A 3,183-nucleotide genomic window follows, 5' to 3' on the forward strand; every position below is an offset into this window, starting at 1 on the left:
GAGATGGGGGGGTAGGGAAAGACAGAGAGACTCAGAGAGAGGGAGAGTAAAGGGACCCCCCCCCAAAAAAAGGGAGAGAAAAGTAGGGAGAGACATAGAATAAGAGAAGGAGAAGCAGAGAGGGAGAGAGTGGGAGGGAAAGAGATACAGGTGAGAGACAGAGAGATGGGAGAGATGAGAAGGCGAGAGGGACTGAAGAGAGAAACACTGAGGGAGGTAGATCAGAGACACAGAGACAGAATCCCAGAGAAGGACCTACCGAACCCACAGCCCCACTCACCATTCTGCCGGTGCGGCCCCCGACCAGCGGCCCCTATGTGCCGGGACTGCGCTCCCTGCACACGCAGGAAGGACTGGGCAGGTCCCTGCAGGCGGCGCAATCCCGGCGTCTGCCTGCAAGGGGAGGAGGGAGGTGGACGGGGGGGGGGCGTTAAAGGGGACGTGGTGGCGCCTGCTGGGGGAGAGGTGATGATGGGCACAGACGGAGGAAGGACTGCCCTGAACAGTGAGTTCAAAGCCAGGTACCAGCCTCCCTGCTGGCTGACTTTGGGCCACCGGAGGAAACTTTCTGGGTCTCAGTTTAACGCTCTTTAAAATGGAGGAGGGGGGAGCCTGATGATGCCCTGCGTGGGCAGGGGGGCTGAGTAACCTGGGAAAGGGGCTTGGCTTGCATGCCTCAGTTTTCCCATCTGTCACTGGGTGACCATCAAAGGGTCCTGGGCCCCAGCAGCCAAAGGGTGCTCACTCTGCGGGATGCGGGCCCTACAACAACCATACACTCTGCAGAGGGACTCTGCCCCTCACTCTATGCCTCAGTTTCCACGTCTGAGATATGGAGTGCTGGGTCTTTCGTGAAGATCTAATGGCTAGACATAGGTGCCTAATAAGTGTTGGTAAGGGCAGGGAGCAGGGGGATCAACCCCCTGACCCAGAGTGGTCTGGGCAGGAGTTACCCCTGAACCTGAACCTGCACTCAAGTTCAAAAATCGAACCAGGAGGCAATGAGCCCTTCTCCCAGCTTCTTGGCTGCCTCCCCAGCTTCAGTTTCCCCCAAATATAAGCCCGTCAGACAGCAGAGGCAGGTTTATGGGGTCTGTGGTTGAAGGGGCTGGGGCTCGTTGCCTGACTCAGCTGCATCCAGGAGGCGTGACTTGGGACCAGGACATTCACCTCCTGCAGGCTCAGTTTCCCCATCTGGAATATGCGGTGAGATCCAGCATGTAGCATTTGAGGTTAGCCATTGGCCTGGTATATGGTAGGTGCTTAATAACTGTGCCACACTGTTAGTTATTATAATTTATTGGTGGAGCTTAGACTTTGGACCCTTCTCTCCTGATTGTGCCCTCAGGCAGGTCTCTGGTCCTCTTTGAGCCTCAGTTTTCCCTACCTGGAAGATGGGGCTGGGCACACCAACCAGAGGTAGACTTCTGCTGTCCGGCACCTCCAGCTCCTGATGACTATTCTGGCAGTGATGAGTGGGCCCTCGTGGGTTCGGAGGAGAGGGTCCCTTGCCCCTGCCCCCTGAAACACTCAGAGCAACATTTTATGCGTCAAAAGGAATTTTACTGAAAGGATCCATGGGGGGGGATGATGGATAAATTCCGGGAGGGTGCCAGTGTGGAGTTTGGGTGAGGTGACAGCTGAGCATGGCCGTGGCCTTCTCTGCTGGAACACCTGGACCTTGGGCCCCCCCCCATCCCACCCTGAAATCACCATAGCCAGGACCGAAGGCACCCAGAGACACACCTCCTGCCTCTAAAAAACCCAACCCCCCCCTTCCAGGGGCAGGGCCAGCTGGGTATGTAAACAGGATCTTGGGGAGTCCCACAGCCCCCTCAGTGCTGCTTCTCATGGTGGGCTGGGGGGCCAGGAAGCGGGCGTAGGAAGAAGGCAGGGCTCCACAGGCAGCGGTAGGCCAGCAAGTGAGGCCCCAGAGCATACAGTAGGTTGCACACGAAGAAGCTGGCCCAGGCATCCTCAGGCAGACGGTAGGTGAAGGGCGTGCGCAGGTGCATGGAAGCACCCATGTGTGAGAACTGTGCCTGGTGGCGAAAAAGGGAGGATGGATGTCACAGACCAGGAGAGAACAAGCCCCAGCGTCACCAGCATCCCACCCTGGGGAGCTCAAAATATCCCCTTCTCTATCTCACTGGCTCTGCTGACCTACCTGTCTCCCCTCTTCAATCCATCTGTCTCTAAATATCCCTGTCCCCACATGTCCTGTCTATCCTCGTCCATCTATCTGTAAGCCTCTCCCCAGCTGCCTAACTAGAACGATCTTCAGGGTCTGCTGGACCCTGAACCCTATTTCTCTGCCCTGAGTCCAGCTCCCGGTCTTCCCCACCCCAGGCAGCCTCGATACAAATCCTCTCAATTCTACCCCTAATCGATAAAATAATAATATATCTAATGGATGTCCCCCTGGTCCCACTGCCCTGGCCAGGACCCAGCCTTTATCACTTCCCATCAGAAACCCAGAAACATGCCCCCAGCTCTGACTGGGCCCTCCACTGCTCAGACACCTTCTACAGCTCCCCATTGTTCTCAGCATAAGCCCCCAAGCCCAGAGTTCAAAGCCCTTAGCACCTAACTGTCAATTTATCTTGTCTCTGCCTTTACCCACATTATGGGACTCTAAATCACTGTCCCCCTCTGTGCATATCCTTATGCTGTTACCATTCCTGGAATGCCCTTCCCTGCCTGAAGAACTCATACCCATACATCAAAGCCTATGCCCCCGGGGGTGTGTGTGATGAATTGGGAGATTGGGATTGACATTTATACACTAATATGTACAAAATGGATAACTAATAAGAACTTACTGTATAAAAAAATAAATAAAATAAAATTTTAAAAAAAAAGTAATATCTTTCCAGAGCTCAAAAAAAAAAAAAAAAAAGAAACATTTATTTGAAAAAAAAAGAAATGGAAAATTACAAAAGGGGTAAGTAGAAAAATTACTGAAAATGGTTTGGCAAGGTGGGTTAGACAATGTACATTTTGTGGTTTGGCAGGATCACATTTTCTTGAGCAAAGACTCAGCATGAGGGCTGGGGTCATCTTTATGGACCCAAACTACAACCTAGTTCAAGTGGAAGTCAAATTGAAGTTTGGTCAACTCTCTTAGCACAGTGTTAGACAAGCCCTTTTTTTTTTTTTTTTTTTTTTTTTTTTTTTTTTTTT

At 52.4% G+C, this 3,183-nt stretch overlaps 2 protein-coding genes across 2 annotated transcripts in view; both read right to left on the reverse strand.

Moving 5' to 3' along the window:
* The window catches only part of HAPLN4 (hyaluronan and proteoglycan link protein 4), a 7,970-nt gene extending 6,254 nt beyond the window's left edge, over nucleotides 1-1,716 (reverse strand). The window contains exons 1-2 of the mRNA XM_027085838.1: nucleotides 1,703-1,716; nucleotides 281-393 (exon numbers count right to left, since the gene is read on the reverse strand). Coding sequence (XP_026941639.1) covers nucleotides 281-393; nucleotides 1,703-1,716 — 127 coding nt within the window. The remainder of the gene's footprint in view (nucleotides 1-280; nucleotides 394-1,702) is intronic.
* TM6SF2 (transmembrane 6 superfamily member 2) overlaps nucleotides 1,551-3,183 on the reverse strand; it is a 10,806-nt gene continuing 9,173 nt past the window's right edge. The window contains exon 10 of the mRNA XM_027084820.1: nucleotides 1,551-2,042. Coding sequence (XP_026940621.1) covers nucleotides 1,836-2,042 — 207 coding nt within the window. The 3' untranslated portion in view covers nucleotides 1,551-1,835. The remainder of the gene's footprint in view (nucleotides 2,043-3,183) is intronic.

This window comes from Aethalodelphis obliquidens, unplaced genomic scaffold (assembly GCF_003676395.1).
Source record: "Aethalodelphis obliquidens isolate GAN/ISIS:26980383/991018 unplaced genomic scaffold, ASM367639v1 scaffold53, whole genome shotgun sequence".
NCBI lineage: Eukaryota > Metazoa > Chordata > Mammalia > Artiodactyla > Delphinidae > Aethalodelphis > Aethalodelphis obliquidens.